The sequence below is a fragment of the Tyto alba genome, unplaced genomic scaffold, assembly GCF_018691265.1.
Source record: "Tyto alba isolate M040663 unplaced genomic scaffold, T.alba_DEE_v4.0 Super-Scaffold_41, whole genome shotgun sequence".
NCBI classification, from domain to species: domain Eukaryota; kingdom Metazoa; phylum Chordata; class Aves; order Strigiformes; family Tytonidae; genus Tyto; species Tyto alba.
The window spans coordinates 10,764,424-10,781,223 of NW_024881317.1; the positions used below are offsets into that span (position 1 = coordinate 10,764,424).

General features: G+C 36.0%; 1 protein-coding gene across 1 annotated transcript in view; it reads right to left on the reverse strand.

The window, feature by feature from the left end:
* The window catches only part of ADAMTSL3 (ADAMTS like 3), a 188,784-nt gene that overhangs the window by 100,456 nt on the left and 71,528 nt on the right, over nt 1-16,800 (reverse strand). The window contains exon 4 of the mRNA XM_032982930.2: nt 1,864-1,991. Coding sequence (XP_032838821.2) covers nt 1,864-1,991 — 128 coding nt within the window. The remainder of the gene's footprint in view (nt 1-1,863; nt 1,992-16,800) is intronic.

The following is a 16,800-nucleotide window of genomic DNA, read 5'->3' on the forward strand; positions in this document are numbered from 1 at the left end:
ACCCAAAACCACGAGTAGAATTCATAATTTTAAATGAAATACAATTCTCATGAACTGCATACATTTCTAAGGTGCCCAATGCATGTGAATCTTGAAATCCCGGCAAAATCTGTTGTTAGTAGCTGAAGTAACAGGCATATAGTAAAGTCATGATTATTTCTTGTGGTCTCGTAAGTATGGGGATGTGTGGGTTTCACACTTTTTTTAGGGACACAGTTTGCCAAACTTCTTGATAACCGATTGGCACTTTTGCACAGAGTATGATATTCTTCTTCGTAAGGATGGCAGAATCAAGCCCCTGAAAGAACTGAAAGCATATTTAAAATTACTTGACAGGAAATTATAATTAGTGATGTTTCTAAAATCAGGAAAAGTGTTTTGGCATAATCCCTTCAATTCCAAAAAGATCTGCCTGACATTAAAGAATGCATGAATGTATAGCTGGTAGTTTACAGCTCAGACTAAATTTTCCATTTTTGCATTAAAATTTATTGCAAATATTAAAAAATTCTTTAATATGTGTGATGGATTGAAAAATATAATTGGAAAAGGAAAAAGCAATGGATTCCTGGAGCAAGAGTTCAACCAGCTCAGCTGAAGGTACAGCTCTCCAAGCTCAAGATATTAGATGTCTCAGATTTCCAATCTTTTGCAAGAATGATTGCATCACAATGTGCAAGCTAAAAATGTTTATGATACATACAAATGTGAAAACTTTGTTTCACAATTGTGCATTTCCTGGATATTACAACAACAATAAAACATAGAAAAAGTCTTTTAAACTACACATTTGTCAAGGTATGGAAAACACATGTTTTTCACAGGGGGACACATTAAAAATATTAATAAAACCACAGTGGAATTTATATTGCTACAATTTATTGAGCTCATTTCACAGGCCCTAGCACACTGGTAGAATATCACGGCTTCTTGCTGGAAATATTACTTTTCTCAAAGATCTTTGTGCATTTTGCACTAAAAGAAACAGGCAGTGTTTTAATCAATCATCTTCAGCTATGTATTTCATACACTTTGCACTTAACTAGCATACCACACTACAAGCCTTCTTTAAGAAAAATTGACTTCCTGGGCAATATTGCATTCAATGTAAAAAATCTCAACAAAATAGGAATTTAAACATGATCAGCAGTTTTAAAAATGATTAAGAATAATTCAAGCAAGCAATTATGGACACCAGCACAGATGCGTCTAAGCTGGTTGGGATCTCTTCTCGCCTGACTACAAGCTTATTGCATTACTCATACTTTTAGGATTGTAGCAACAAGTCCTACATTAATCCAGCTTTACTACTGAGGTAAATTGTTTTCACCACATACACTGCTTTCTTCAAGCTACACTGAGGCTTATCCATGAAAACATATGGCCAGCAGGGCCACTGCATATAAAGAACTGGCAGAAGAAAAGTTCCCCTAACAGAAAGCAGCATTTGATACACCTATACGTGGAGTAAGTCACTTGTTTTTTTTAGCAGATGGAAGACATGGGAAGAAACGTAGGATGTTCAAGTGCAGGCTAATTCATATGCAGGTAATTCACCATACACTTTATATTGTGGTGACAGAGACTTCTCTCAGTATTTGTCTGTATGAAATAAATCATTCTTGTTATTCCACAATCATACTTAGTAACACACTAAAGTTCTATCAGAGTTGAAGACTCAGATATTTATCTAATACATTGCAAAAAAAAAAAAAATAAAAGCAGGATTTCATAACACTTGACCTACACATAGCACTTGGTTCCAGAAACAGAAGCAACAATGCCTCTCTATAGACACCATCAGAGGACAGGGAAATATGGCAGAGCTGCAGAAGAATAAATACACATCAGCATGTGGCTTACCTGCCATTTAAACATCTCCTCAGTGAGTAAGAGGCTCCCCCCCCACATGTCCGTGAGCAATCACTCCAGGCCCCCCAGGCATCCCAGGAGCCGTCTTTATCTTCATCAGAGCGAGTAATTCTGGACGTCTGAAAAAAAAATGGAAGATGAAGGAGAAAAAAAAACCCTAAACGTTAATTGATTTGGCACATATTCTACTGCTCGGCATTAATAGTATTGAGTATATTACTTTGCTGCTTATTCACAGTATCTCAAATCTATTTACTATTTTAATATATAATAATTACATGGGAGAGGAAGCAGAGTCTTTGAAGATACAGTGTATTTGATGCGATGCTTTCTGCTGACGGACTGGTATGTCCAAATACACTGTCATTCCCAGCATATATATATCCAGCACACTGTGTAGGAACTACAAAATTGACCTCAAGCAGCCAGACCAGGCATCATGTTCTGAGCAGGCTGCTGGGCTTTCTGAAATCCTGATCAAAGGAGTTTCATATCCAGGACTACTGAGAGGACGAAAGTGTCCTTTTAACTTCTGAAGTGTGTCTGCACTCAGTAGTAATACAGAAATTAAGCACCTCAAATCTTTCATAAAGTACATGCCCAGAATTGCAATCAGGGAATCAAACCAAGAATATAACTTCATTACAAAAAGTGCTATTAATTTGGAAGAGATCAGGGGAAAAGGCATAAAGAGAGATTTTTAGGCCACAGCAGTTAAACACTGATTTAAGTTTAAATTCACTTACACAGGCTTCAAAAACACTATTACCAGAGATAAAAATTAAAATTAAAGATTTGTGACAAAAAACAAAATTCTGCTTGACCCCTTAAAAATATCATTTTTCACCTGCATGTTATCTTGTTTAAGAAAATTGACATTTCCCAGAGAAAATTCTCAAAACATTTTACAAGGTAGCTTAGCACATTAGTTCAATATCAAAAAGTAATATGATACAAATTATTAAATGATGTCCTGCTATAAGAGAGTACATTTTGGTTTATGATTTTCTTCATGAAGAAAGCATAGGAAAATCAAATTCAGGATTTCCCCAAGCATTTCTTTGACTTCACTACAATTGTTCAGCAGCTGTTTCATCTACATCCTACTTTCATTCATCTGTCCCTGCAAACTTTAAAATTTCTCTTGAAAAAACACGCACAGATTTTTATAACAAAATGTCAAACAATGATTCCCTGAGTTGCCAGACATATGATGGGCCTGTTATCATAAAGAAATTGAGATTTTTAGAACCCTAAATTACACCCACACTGAGATGAAAACACCAATTTCTCCAATCACTGTGGTGATAGAATTTGCACATAAACTACTGCAAACATAATGATTTAACAGCTATTAACATTATTATGAGTGAAAGTCATACTGTAGATAAAATGAGGCAATGAGTCATTTATATCAGGTGACAGAGAATATAGACTGATATTTACTCTGCCCCAATACAATCACAAATGAGAGTACATGAAGAGTTCATCAAAGCTTTATTGAAACAACTATTTATACAGACAATTTTTTATTCCAGTTCACTTCAGTGTGCATCCAAGCAGACCTTGGATAGATAAACAAAAGCACTACATTCACATTACTATTTTATTTTTGACACCATAGGAAGGCACAACTTAATCAAATGGTGTTTCAGAATCTTTACTGCCCCTCCCAGAAAACCAGCGCATAGGAACACCAACCTAAGGGCTATCTGTCAGCAAACATATGGCAAAGCAATAAAAGCATCGCTAAATGAACTGCATCCAGGTAAATAAGTCTTCATAAGTGCAAAAAAAAAAAAAAAAAATTATTAAAATGCTGAGATGATTTTCATGAGTGACTAGATGCAGAGAAGAGCAAGAGATTAGTATATATCCTAATACTAAACCGGACGAACACAGTTTAGTAATCCATATTTTCTCTAAGAAATACCGTAAGTAAGCTCATGAGAACAAGACTCAGTCCTATTTTCTTCCAGAATGCCTCACGGAAGTGATTTAGAAGTGAGGAATCTATAATTCAAATCTTACAGTACAAGGGGAAAAAAAAATACATAACTGTCCTTAAATTCAACAGTACAGATGAAGTCAGCTCATCCTTAGCCATGAAGAAAGTTAACTCAGATAAAAGCCTACCAAGCTTGAAGTGAAAATGGCATATAAGAACAAAGCTGCTTTCAAAATAGCACCATACAAGGAATATGACTTGACACCATGCTGTGTAGGCAAAGGGATTTTCTCCTAAATATTATAGTAAAAAAAAAAAAATAAAATCATGCGCCACAGAACTTGAGAAAACTGGCCTGTTTCCTTGAGTGAGCTGTTACACTTAGGATGAATTCACACCACAGTTGTAAGTATAACTATGGAACAAGCACCATTTTAGAAACCCAAAATGCAAATTGCTAAACTTAGCTATACCTAAGCAGAACTAAGGACTACTTAAATAGATTTTAAAGGCAATAATAAGAGCAGGCAGATTTAGTATAATAGCACTAATCTCTATAGTTAAGCAGCTAACAAATGTAAGCAATTTCCAAACTTTTCCATCCCTTTCTCATAAAAATTGAGCTTGTCAAAAAAAAATTGTTAATTAGAGGATAAACTCTCTCCATTTGAACAGTAAACTGCACAAGTTGGTCTAAACACATTGGTGGCTCCTTAACTGTCTTGCTCGCTGAAGTTTACAAATTTTACAAACACCTACTGTAAAGCTTTAAAAATGTACTTAGGCCAATCTACTGTTCCAGAAATGATAGAGCCCAGCTCTGCCAAGATCCCTGAGGAATTTTCATGCTGGCGTTGGGTCTACTTTACATCAGAAGCCAACTCTGAAATGTCTGACACTGAAAATGGAACCAACTGCCTTCAATCTTGAGCAACAAGAGCTCAGCACTTCCCAACAAATCACTCAGCACATGGAAGTAAGTAAAGATGAACAAAAGAGCCACTTCTTTCAAATTTACGAGTGCAAAATTAAAGTTTGTCCTCTCTAATCCTAAAACAAATGATTGGTTTTTAATATGCTGAGAAATTATTAAACTTATGATATTAAAAAAGCAATACATGCCAGTCTTTTAGAATAGCTAGTTTCTTTTGACAAAGCACCGACGATGCCTAAAATAATCCTAACTTCATCATTGCTTTCAGACCAGCCACATGATATTAACAGACAGAATGTCATCTAAAGCCCTAAACAATGTCCAGTTGTTCACTTACCAAACTACTTTGATAAAAGTCATTGTTCTGATCTGTATCTAATTAAAAAGCTGTAAATACTAGGATGATCAAAGCAGAAATTTATGCCAACAAAGCCTTCTTCAGAATCATTGACTAATTCAGTGCCCACAGTGTTGATTTAAACTCCAGCTAGTTCAAACTATTTATCCCATGGGAAAGAGTTAAAAGCAGCTTGCACCGGCTTAGTAATTTACTAGCAAAATAATATTGATTTACTAGCTGTCTGGTTTCATAAACCCTACATATTACATTTGTCTACACCACGGTACCAAATTGAAGTAAAATAAGGAAAAGATCATCAACATCATGATTTAAACCAACAAAATCTTGGAAGCTCATTTAGGAATTAAATCAAGAGCTAATTGCAGTTGGGCACAAAAGGGTATTATTGTACCTCAGGATTGCATTCACGGTTTGCTTCTTAACTTCAATTTTTCATGTTTTTATTGTCTTCAGTCATAATTCTAACATGGTTCAGCAGTGAAACTTTGCTGAACCGCATTAGAATGTAAATGTTTTTCCTTTAGTGGTTTAATTTTGCAACAGATGAAGTGCAACACGTACGTTTAGCATATTCATTGTGAAAGTATGTATGTACCTACACATACATAAATGTGTGCGTGTACATGCACGTGTACCCATGATGTAACATGATCAAGTAAAGCCACAAATGCTGTAGTGAATCCAAGTAAAATAACTTAGAACAGCTATAAACATAACCTAGATGATTTGCTGCTCTTTACATAGAACTAGATGGCAAAAGGCATCACACTTCCACTGGATCCAGCTATGCTAGTGGGAGATGTACCCATTCCAAAAGCATCACATGTGAATGCAGTGTTAGATGCAAGCATTGCATTCAAAGCAATATTTGAGAACCTATACAGTGTTCTCTGTAGAAATTAATCTAGGTTACATGATAAAGGTAGTTTCAAATATTTAATCCCCATCTATGTACCCAATCTATAATTCATTTTGAAAGTAAAAAAAGAATAAGTCATTACACTGTACATGGACCTGGGCAAGGATCACTTGAATCAGGCCATGGGAGAAAATAAACTAAAAATTTTGAAGCACTTGGTGACATAGGCAGAGTCTCAAAGACGGAGATGACAGAATGCCAAGGTTTCCTCGAGGTCTGAGGCCCAGTAATGTGCAACCTGAGTCTCTGCTGACAACCCTTAACTGACAGAGGCAGCCTTGTACACGGAGAATTTTACTGAAAGCGTGGCACTGATAGATTTGGACAGGGGGGAAAATGTTAGTGCCAGTTTCCCTTCTTCTATACAGGGCTCTGTTTTGCTTCTGCCACATATGGGCACATACTGTAAAAACCATGTTCTGCAAATTATTTGTGTGTGTGTGTGTGTGTATGTGATTTCAGGCCATACTTGCCTTGCAGTGTACTACCAAAGTAACTGAGAATAGCAGAAGTGGGCACTGAGGTAAAATAAATGAAATCCAGATGTTACCATGGCTGATCATTAATTTAAAACAAGGGGATTTTTACTGTCACTTGTAACACCCAGTAAATAACAACAGCTACATTGACACACATTACAAAAATCAAACACAGTGCTGTTATACAGAGAAAAATTATTATTTGGCCAAACTTTTGTTTGGCTGTTATGAAGGATGACATAATTGTCTTGAATTTAGTCATGCAGACTTCAAAGGAGATGTGGTGCCAGAGAACGAAGGTCAGTTTATGCAGTTTTATTATTCTTCAGACATCCATTACCTAAGGCTTGGATATGTAAATGTTTAGTATTCAGCGCAACAGAGATTCAGCTTCTCAACACAAATGCTCTGATACTTTAAATGTTTGTTTTCCAGGGTTTTTAACATACATTTTTGCTTTAAATGCAAACACAAGTCAAGTACATAGCATTTGACACTTGAGAATTATTGTAACAGAATGTGTAATGAAAGTACCATAGAGACCCAACACTTGGATTCATCTGCAAGAGTCCCCATCTGACAGTCCCTCTGCCACGTACGTATCGCAACGCAAACTATCCCAAATTCTGCCCTGTGACGTGCATCTGAGCACTTCCCCACAGCAGAGTGCCCAGTTCTGTCAGGTTCTAGAAGATCTTCAATGCAACCTCTGGGCAGCATCTACCAATACAGACCATGCCTAGGGCTGGAGGGATGTACAAAATGCTCTCCTCCAACACGTTACAGTGATGTGGCTCACCAAACAAGACTTTGTCAGAACGAGGAAGGAGTTTGTTATGAAGGAATATTTACCAATGTATCTACTGCCATGCTGACATCAGTGCAGCTCTCTGAGTGAGTGCTTTCTGTTTTTTTCTCATGGTTTCTTATCAAAGTGGTTTGTATTAATTCAAAAAGGCATGCCAAACTCCAAAAGATAATCCCCACAAGGAGTTACATTGGCACAGCTGTATCATATTGCTATTTAATAACACATTGCATATAACTAAATTTCTCCATACAAAATTTAGATTCCTCAGATTAAATTTATCCAAATGAAAGAACCTATTGAAGGGTATAAACACCACTTCAGTCCCACTGAAGGCCTAAATTAAGCAGTACCCAAATCTCAGTACTGGCCCTTCTCCCAGGAGTGAATTTCATCCTTGATGGCATTTTGAATAGAGATGAAGAATTTCCTTTTTACTGTGTCTTCCCACTCTCGCAACCCATAAATACTATTAACACTATCCTGACTTTCAGAGTTTTACAAAACACAAGGTTATGTTGCTGTTCACTAATCTTCATGTGCAGCACTGCACTATGCCATTTTCTTCTCCTTATACCTACAATGGCTCCAAACAGAGGTAGCACAAGGAATTATGGCACTGAAGGGAAAATATCCTGCCTGACTAGCTCTGTGATGCGTTTCCCAGACTCCTCTTTCCAGACACTACACTTGGTGGAAAAGGTATCAAATTGCACTGTTGACTGTATCCATGAGCAGAGCACATAACTGAAAGAACAAGTATTTACCTGCAGATAATTGCTGGATATGCAGTTCAGACTCAGAACTGTATCCTTCACTTTTAACTCTGGCTGTTATGTCTATGGCCTTGCGACAAACTATACTAGAAATCTTTTTCCCTGCTAAAGTCACATACAAATATGATTTACACCTCTATTTTGTCCAGTCTAAGTAAGGTGTAGAATGCAGATTACAGATTTAGGAAAACTATTTTAGTTGTGGCAGCAACTAAATAGAATAACAGTCAAAACTTATTTCCAGACAAATAAGAATTATTAATGAAATCTCACATTACCTGATTTTAGCAGAAAAACTTCCACTTGTTTCATTATGACAGATTTCAAGACATTTCCTGATATATTTCTACGATTTCTGGATGCATTATATATTACCTAATTGCGCACTGTATATGTCATTACGTTTAATAAATCTTTTTACTTGTATGTAACAAATTATATATTATTCTGTATGTTAAAAAGGACGTATCTGGAATTACAAAATCCTGGAGAAAAAAAAAACAATGCATCATTATTTTAGACTGATAAAAAACACCTGGGAGTAAATTCAGCCATTTTAAGCAGATGTTTAGAAGTAATTTTAATATTACTAACATTATTTCAGTCACATTAACTTGCACTTGGCCTTGCCACTGTATAGGGTTGTGCATGCACTACCAACTGACTGCAAAATGGAATGTGTGCCTCATAACAAAAAGAGCATTTCAGAAACATAAGCTGGTAAAGCTCAGTGACAGACCAGGAGAATCACCAGCAAGAAATGAGCCAAAAGGCAAATGACGGACTTATTCAGCGACATGAAAGAATACATCTGGGGGCTCAGATGTAGTTTAGAGCTCTCAGTGTTGAATTCTGCAACATATTTTCACTCTACAGCAGTTTTGAATAAATTCAAATTCAAGTTTTGGAAAATAAAACATGCAAAGGAGTCACACACAGGAAATATTTACAGCGTAATTCATTTTGATACTAAACTGAAGGCGAATCCCAGCATGTTTTTCAGTATTATACTGCATCCAGATTTTCCATTGTCAGTGTGTTGCAAAATTTCATATTGACAACACAGGCCTGCACTGCAGGAGTTGTCAGGACGAAGTTGGAGGTTTTGGCAGGTGGAGCAGGGATACTTGAGGCTTTTGGCATCCAGGAAGGGATGAAATGTTGCTTGGCTGTTTGGCACCTATGAGCTAGCTGAGGCTTTTGGCACTGAAAAGAGTCTGTATCACCTCCTTCCTTCTTTGTGAGCAGTAACAGAAGGAACATGGAATTTGCGGGCACGGCGAATGAATAGTGGTTCCCGCCCTAACAACTCCAAGCAGAAGGCAACTGCATTAGTATACCCGACTCCTACGGTTATTTTGCATCTAACAACAGCTAAGGACAGCACCTGCATATTCTGGCTAAAAGTAATCAGCACTGAAGTAGTTAAAGCATAATTAAGTTGCTATTTTCCAATTTATGAGTTGACTACACTATTCAGATGAGTTTAAAAAACCCACACAAATTCCAGTTTTACTCACTTCTGACAGGTTTTGATAACCTACACTGAAGTCCCAGGGTACATTTTTATTACATAACTGACTTTTACAAGATGAGCACTTGCCTCTGTTCTCTCCTCTGGACAATGGCAATCTGCTTTATTTTCTTGGGTGATATTCCATAAATTACTATCTTGACAGATAAATGTCTAGCAAAGAGAGAAATCCTTTTTAAAACCTTTATAAACAAGTCTTGCAAATACGTGGCAGTGACAATCCTAACTTAGTTGTCTAGGTTTTCATTCATGCTTGTCCAACTAGAGCCATATGAGCCCTGTATCTTCTTAATCTACAATGGTAAACATTATTCCACATTCACCAGTATTAGAGCACAGAGAAGATCTTGGGTCCTGAGAACAAGGAGGAAGGCTAATAATCAATTTTGGTGATATCCAAACAGTCAGGCAAGAAGTCCATGCTTCTCTAATGCTTTTAGGTCCAATCATCCAGGACAGCTGATCAGGATCAAGAATATGAAAAACTCACTGAGTTTCCAGTATTTCAGTGTCTTCCAAGATGTAAAAGTACATGTGTATACTTAGCTGGAAATAAATAAATCTGAACTCTCAAAATGTATCCATTCCTCTGAATCTGCCCCATCTAAAATGGAAACTACAGTGAGAAAAGTTTAGCATCACTCCAATTCCCTCAATTTCTAAGTGGTCTGGAGAATTATAACTTAAAGATTTGCACGTGTAGCTGGCAAATATCTCAAAAGCCACAGACTGGGAAACGCATAGAGTTTCTGAAAGGGAACATAACTAAGAAAGCAATATAAGTTGTAGCACACACTGCCTGCTTTCTCAGTAGCCAGCCTGAGGCAAACACTTGGCAGGGTTTGGAAGAGAGATAAAGGCAGAATTTTAAAATAAGCAAAAAAGAATGAATGGGATGCTTTATAAAGTTTATAAGAAACACGATATTCCTTTTTAAAATATCATTGATTATATTAAGATTCCCAATGAAGAACTTAGAAGTTATATCCTAATAAGTATAAAAATAATTTTTAAATTATAATCAATTACACAATATTCTCCAAAGGATGGTATTATTAAATACACAGTCCTTGCATTTGGTTGTGCAAAGAAATCTTGTCACAGACATAATGAAAACATTTTCATTTCATGTGACAAATACAATATGTAGTCTTAATACTTTTTGATTGCAGTTTTTAAGGCTATTTATTGTTATGTCCATTTTACAGATGAGAATCTGACCTCAGGAAGAAGGAGGATAAGGTACATTGTGTGAGTAGCACAGCTGAGAATTACACCTGTGACCAAAGTCAGATGTTAACGCCCCTTATAGAGCTCTTCCACCTATTTTGCAACTGTAAATATTGTCCTTTCTACTATGTGTAGCTACAGTAAGTACAAAATATGAAGGGGAAAATACAATCTTCAGAACATTTTGATATGTTAATTATCTCTGGGCCTACTTATAAATCTGCATTAACAACATTCCATGTATTTCCTGGAGCACATAAAAGTAGTCAGAATTCATGAAAGCTTCCCTGAATGCTTATTCAAAATTTGCACCTGGATACACTGTTTTTTTCCACCTTCACACTGCACACCACATGTTCCTCATCCAGCATAAACAGTGTGATGGGTCAGCCAGAGTCCAATGTGCAGAATTCCTCAGGTGCATAATAGAGAGATTCCAATTTCTGGGAAATATATCTGGCATTTTTTTTTTAATTAAATATTAAATATATTTGCAAACATCCAAATAAAGGTGCTTTTGTGCTTTTAAATACTTTACCAGGCAATTTTTTAAACTGGTCTCAAAAGCTAAAAACTGCACCACTTCAGCACATGCAATGGAAAGAAAAGATCAACACTATCAGAGGTTGAGCGGTATGCCTGTGACAGAGCAGAGGATTCCATCAGCTTCCAAAGATCATAGAGTGGCACCTTGGTTCCACCGTCAAATGTGCAAAATCTTTCCTGTCAAGGCTTATTTTTCAGCCTTTTTTTCCATATTCTGATGCCATATGAAATTGCAATCATACTTCAGTGATTACATATTTTTGAATGCTTTTAAATCACGCTTTCCATGTAAAAAACAGTACAAAATAAAACAAGAAATCCTAAATATTTCTTTTAGTCTGGGATAGGTACCTGACCCTTATCTCCTCTTGATAAAATACCTGTGCCAGCTTAGGACATCATCCTCATTTCCTTCTTGACCTGTTCATTTGATGGAGACCCACTTGACACCAGTTGAGGAAGTCATTCCAGGGTAAGGAGAGCTATGGCAGGAACGCTATGAATTACTGAAGCTCTAGATTAAAATTAATGAAGAAGGTAGTAAACCTACAGTTTACAAGCAGGAGAAAAGCAACAGGAGAGCAGAAGGTGGGATTTCTCCTTGTTTTCTAGCCTACAGGTAAGCTGTAAGAGCATGGAGAAGAACAGACCCTGACACAAAGCCAGGAGCTGTTACCACAATCACCATCAGATTTCACTCCTGCTGATTTGTGGTGGTCCTGGTGGTATTTGCCCAAATTAACACTGCAAAACCTGAGGTGTATGTAAGGCTATTCTGCTTACGTGGCATGGACAGGCAATCTGAGTATACGTGAATCCTAGACTGTACAGCAGATTGACATGATGGTATCTGCTGGTTCCCACAACCTTATCAATTACTGTATTATGATGAATTTGTTAAAGGGTTGATTTGCAAACACTCTTGTGTGCAAGACTTACAGACAGGTTATGGAAAAGTAAATAAAGATCAAAGGGGAGTATGGGCATTTAAAATTACTTTTATGTTACATACTATTTACCTTACAGTTTATAACATCATAAACAAGCTTTATCCCACCACAACAGTAAATTAAATATATAATTTAAAGCAATACCCTAAAAGCACTCACTTCAAAATACACAAGTCCTTGACATTTACATATTGTAACTGTAAACACATGCTTTTGAAAGAAAATTCATATTTTCTCTTTCTAATTGGTTACAACAACCTTTTCTCCTTTTTTAAGAATCTGTTTAGAGGATTCACAATGAAAAAAAACCACTGAAATCCATCATTTTTTCTCAGAAAAAAAATGACTGCACCTCTAACTTTTAAAAGAGCCCCAATATATATCATATATTTTTAAAATTTGTTTAAAATAATTTTCCTGACTTGCAACACTGTCTGCCAAGTTCCAGCTAGAAGTAAAATTTTATGGCTAACTGCCAAACCTATGAATAAAAGGAGTTTATAGGGGAAATACTGACAGAAGAATAAACTGTAGCAAGAGCAGCCAGTATAGAAAAGTCTTTCCTGTGCATTTTGTCTATCCATAATCTGCAATATTCATAACCCTGGATATTGGGATATTGCACTCATGCCTGGCTCTACTTCATGCCAAGATTATCAGCAGTGCCAGACTGATGATTTGGTTATAGGTATTTATGCCACATCAATCAGATGAGGCATCTAAACTTCTCATTTGTAAGCTAGAGAGCTGACCCATACCTCCTGACTCACCCTGCTATTTAATACTATATGTAGCACTTTTAATGGTAATATTTCTATAAAAGTAATGTAAAGCAGATCACAGAACATAAGCAGATACACCTGGCAACAGAAGAAATGTCAAAAGGAAAAATATTAAAGCCACATTGTTAGCTAACAGCAATTATAAGAATCCTAATTTTCCTTTCTATAAATGTAGAACAATTAAGTTTATCAATTTTGAATTTTAAAGGCATTATTTTATGTTGCTGTACTTCTCATCCCTGATTTTTAAAGTAGATATCCTTTTAAATTCATATATTGAAGGAGAAGACTTATTAAGCCCATAACTGAGAAGCAGCCTGACTGAAGTTAATCCTGCCCAAAATAACTTTAAGTTTGTTAGCCTGATCATGGTGCCTCTTTACTGTGGCATAAATCAAATTTAACAAGATGAATTTTCCTCTCAGAGAAAACAGTTCTTGCCACTTTAGCCATGAGCTGATCTTTGGGTGACATTAAGCATCAGGCATAACTGACCAAAATCAAAATATAATTTTACTGTTTCGTTTTATTACTCATGCTTAACTTAGAGACAAATTTAATATTTAAGTTTCCTCAGCTTCAGTAACTCCAGCTGATTTCCTGCACTTGAGGAACAGTTTCATTCGCTATTGTGAAGAGCTTGCTTTACACAAGACTAGCCTGACTTGGAGATGTTGTGAGCTTTCTATGGTGGGTACTTGCACTGGTGAAATGTATCCTTAAAGCTGCTTTTGCTGCTGTTCTGTCATATGCAGAACTTCTGTCTGATCACAGGCAAAAGCTTGTACCAATTCTGTCATCTCAAGCTTCCTCCAGCTGTGTTCTCTCACCTACATCAAAACACTCAAATTCTTCAGGAAATTTTTTTACATAATTAAAAAAACATTAAATTATCCTGCCTATATCTCATCTTGCAGAGGACCCCACTATGCAGAATTTGCAAGCCAAAACATCTTCTGAGGGCAGCTTTTGGATGTCACCTTTGTACAGGTTAAAAAAAGACAGCGTTGCTGAGAAAAAAAAACCTTCAAAATTAAGCTTCGTGTGCGGAGAACAGTTTCCCAGAAAGGTATTTTATGTGGGATTAAAAATGTAATATTCTCTTGTCATTCCTTCCCACTTTGAGTCAAATAAAATATAATCCACTGAAACTCATTTGATATCTGGTGAATAGTTTCCCTTTTATTGATTTTCTAGCTTCCAGCTTAGGGAGAGAAAACCTGTCAAGGGAACAGTTACAATTGCAGCACAAGTCTAGATCCAATTGCCAAAGAAGCAAAAGAAAAAAAAAAAAAAAAGAAAGAAAAGCCACTGACTTCAAATAAAGGATGAGGGCTTAACTACATATGTGGGGCAAGGACATATATTCCCCCATTTGGAAAAATATTAGCACAACTTGCTTTTTCTTCTGTGTCCAAGTTCCCAATTTTTAATTCTCCAAAGACAGAATTATCCAACCAATAGTATTCATGGTAGAAAAAGACAATTTCATTTATCTCAAGTTTGACTCTGACTTCATTCCAGATCTCTACTACTGTATATGTTTAACTACAGTATCTTTAGCACTCGGCACAAGGTAACAGGCCTGGATATGGAATATTAGCATGACTCTTTCCATATCTGCTCAGTGCCAGTGTTTCCTATTATCAGTCCAATATTTTATGGTCATTGTATTAGCTTCCCAGCAGTACTTTCTCAAGTTCTGTAGTCTGAAACCTCCATTAACAGATGCTAAATACAATAGTTGTTTTTCACTTTTAGATCTTGTGAAAGCCCATAAAAATGAGTGGTCAGTTTGTCCAATTTGCTAAAGAAATTTTCCAAGATTTGAATGGGCAACATATAAAACCACTAAAAATACTCTTGGCAACTCATTCATTTGGATTGTGTTCCTTCTGCCAAGCCAACTAATGAATAGCTTATTCCAAGATAGGACTTCCGCATGAATTTTTTATAGTAAAGGTAAGAATATCTATTTATATAATTCCCTGGTTGCTTGTATTTTAAGAGTTTAGAGAAGGGAAGAGTTATGTTTTTGGGTTGGTTTTTTGGTTTGTTTTTTGTTTGGTTGGTTGTTTTTTTGGTTGTTTTTGGTTGTTTTTTTTTTTTTTTTTTTTTTTTTTTATTAAAAGGGCCATTAGCATTTGGACTTAAGGAAAAATCTGTGTAAATAAATTAACCAGTAAAGCTCCATTTTTGTTTTTAATTCTGCCTTATACTCTGGTAAATGCAAGATAACCAAAATATTACTGTCAGGCAGTTAGTGAATAAAGCTTGATTTAAAAGCCATTGAAATCAGTGGAAAGTACATCACTGACTTTGTTGGACTTTGTATAGGACCTACAAGAACCACCTGAATTCCATGTCAGATACAGCCAAACTAGGGACGTGGATGTGATTTCCAACACATATGGGCAGATAAAGATCAAAGAAGAAGGGAAAAAACTCCTACATTCTTTTCTCAAATGTATTTCTTCTACCAGCCTCTACTTATCAGTGTTCTGGCTATAAAGTAGGTATTTGGTTGGAGTCTAGAATTATGCTTCTTCAAATACCCACAAAAAAGATACTCTTAAGAACATTTTTTTTTAGCAACAAGAGAAAAAAACATCAGCTCTTGGTTATCTGTTGAAGCCAAGTTGTGCCTCAGACGCCATGAATTCCCTACCACCACCTCAAAAAGATAATGTTGCGCTTGTTAGATGAACTATGGTTGTTTCACCCTTGTTGCAAAGAGTTGTCAGTCACATTTTAGTTGTCAAAATACTACTTATTATTGTAATTTCAATTCACTCTCCAGGTTAAATATTAAAATATTTGAAGTGATACTAAATGAGAGTCTTCAGAACATTAAGAAACTTCAAATGCTTCCACATACGTATATTTTAACCTAACGGTATTATTTTCAATTTCTTTAGTATAGTATACTAAACTGTATCTATTTTGGCATGAAAGAGGAATTTATCTTTTATATCTTTTCATGTATTCTGTTACAAATGTATTTTGAAAGCCTGAAACAACTTCCTGCTTGTTTGCATACTTTCTTCCACCGAAATACATAAAGCTACATTATTTAAGTAAAGCTTTCCAGAGACCTAGGTGACCAATGAGCTATGCAGTTCATCATACACAGCTAACAGATTTTATATTAGTTCATCTACTGTCAGATTCCAAACAATTTGGAATGTTCCACATTTTATGGCATTACTTATTTATCTTCTGAAAATATATCCTCACAAAAAAGGCGGCTTCTTTTCCCTTAAAAAAAGATCTTGCTCACCATTTATCAGTCAATTCGAAGAACAAAATATAATCAGTTTACCATATTTATGTTGCTGAGCACAAAGAGAGATCAGCACCCAATTTTTTTTCCTCACTGATGCACCGCATCTAACTTCCATGGGTTTTCCATGCACATCATTCAACTCTATTAAAAATGATGTGTGTAGTATCTCATTGGTTCAAAAATAAAGAACAAGCTTCTCAGTCTTTGTAGAGATGACAAATAGCTAATGGTAAAAGCACAAATTTGGCTTGTGATCTCATTCCCTTTTCCCCTTTGTGTGCTCAAAGCCACAGCAACAGCCAGATAAGAAAAAGGGAAAAATAAGGGAAATGAACTCCAACGATAAGTAAATGCTGGTTTTTGGAAAGTTGTGCA